Source organism: Aplysia californica, unplaced genomic scaffold, assembly GCF_000002075.1.
Source record: "Aplysia californica isolate F4 #8 unplaced genomic scaffold, AplCal3.0 scaffold00002, whole genome shotgun sequence".
Taxonomy (NCBI): Eukaryota; Metazoa; Mollusca; class Gastropoda; order Aplysiida; family Aplysiidae; genus Aplysia; species Aplysia californica.
The window spans coordinates 2,807,845-2,809,603 of NW_004797272.1; the positions used below are offsets into that span (position 1 = coordinate 2,807,845).

The following is a 1,759-nucleotide window of genomic DNA, read 5'->3' on the forward strand; positions in this document are numbered from 1 at the left end:
AACCTCTATCATGCTCGAACAAAAAGCGTATATGACTTTTCAGCTTTTAGTCTGGCCCAGGTTCCCAATTATTCCCCCCCAAAAACCCCAACCCCAAATGATTTAACAGTTAACCATGATTAAACAAACTCATCACGACAACAGAAAATATTATCTTCATCTTTGAGACCTCGTTTTCGAAGTAAGTTTCTAGTTTGCCTTCTATTTTTCCAGTGAGAGCAGGATGTTCAAAGCTGCTACGTCGAGTCAAGTACCCCAGAAAGTATGATTACACAAACAAACTCACCACGACAACAGAAAACAAAATCTTCATCTTCAAAATGTCCAGCCCTTGCAGTTCCGTAAGGGAGTCCAGGGCGTCCAAGGTATCCACCCGACCCTCGCGGTACATACTGTCGTAAGAACGCACGAGTGCGGTGGGACGCTGGTCTCCTAGACTGAGGTCCTCCAGAGACGAGACGGGGTGTGTGGTGAACTGTCGGTGGATCTGTCCTGCCAGTCTGTGTTGAATATGGTATAGGTTTTAACACCCATATCAACAGTATTAGATTATCTAACAGGCAGGGCCTCCGAGTTTAAAGTCCATTTCCAAAATGACCGAGCAGAAACGTATATTCATGTATCATACAGTGCCTTTCCCAAGGACACAACGTCAGACCGAGCTGAGGCTCAAACCCCGAACCCGCAATCTCACGATTACCCATATAGTAGAATAACCACAAGGCCGCCGACGCCGCCAGTCTATTACGGTGGTTGAGTGGTTGGAGGGAGATGGGGGACAAGGGTTTGATATTTAACTCGTTCACTACGTATGTTCTCATCTCATTCTGATGTACTGTATTCCCGAACTCTAAATGATATATAAAGTGCATCCAATATTAGACTCGTGGGGGCGAAGGCGTTAGGACGGTAAGAAATGGATACTACTCAAGATAAAGAACAAAAAGAAAATAATATAGATACAAGAACTCCAACAATATATTTACCCACCACTTTACCAAAAGCAAAAAAATCATTATCGTCATAAATAGACAGACCTGAAGCAGACATAGGCGACCACGGCTCTCCTTTCATTTTTCCGCGCGGATGCTTTCAAAACTCCTATTATAATCCTGGTCTTTCCCAGTCACCCATCAGTTCGGGCTTTCCAAATAAGTATCCCTGAGTCTACCCTCGTCTCATTTGCCTTCTATGTTTCCAGAGAGAGCATGATGTTCAAAGCTTTTAGGTCGAGACGAATTTAACAGATACTCCTTCGTCGCTTTCTAATTGTTTTTATTAGTGAGCGTCCCACATGGGCTTTGTGAGCCACTTCCTTGTTTGATTTCTTTTCTGTCCATGAAATTCTAAAATATCCCCTAGCGTTTTTGGAACTTCAATTTTATTTTCATTATAGTTGGCAATTGTCCAGTATTCACAGCCGGATAAAAGGGTTGACCTCAATAAACCTTTTAGAACCCATTTTTTGGAAGTCATTTAGGTGTTGCAATTTCCCAGCATTGCAGTCATTTTATTTCAGCTATCTTTAGCTACTGCTTTTCTTCGTTTTGTTTCCGTGGAACATGTGGCATCGAGCGTAATGATGTATCCAAGATATTTTTTACTGTTGAACTTGTCAGATACTTTCACCTTTTTTATAAGACATCAACTACAGTTAACAACTTTTAAAAAACGATATGACATGCACTCTGTTTACTTTAGATTCCACCATAACCCTTTACGTTCACTATCCGCCACAACAGTATTTATAAGTCCCTAT

At 41.7% G+C, this 1,759-nt stretch overlaps 1 protein-coding gene across 1 annotated transcript in view; it reads right to left on the reverse strand.

Moving 5' to 3' along the window:
• Nucleotides 1–1,759, reverse strand: part of LOC101853203 — a gene marked incomplete at its 5' end in the record, with an annotated part of 23,166 nt that overhangs the window by 4,144 nt on the left and 17,263 nt on the right. The window contains 1 exon segment of the mRNA XM_013090204.2: nt 287–500. Within this exon segment, the coding sequence (XP_012945658.2) occupies nt 287–500 (214 nt within the window).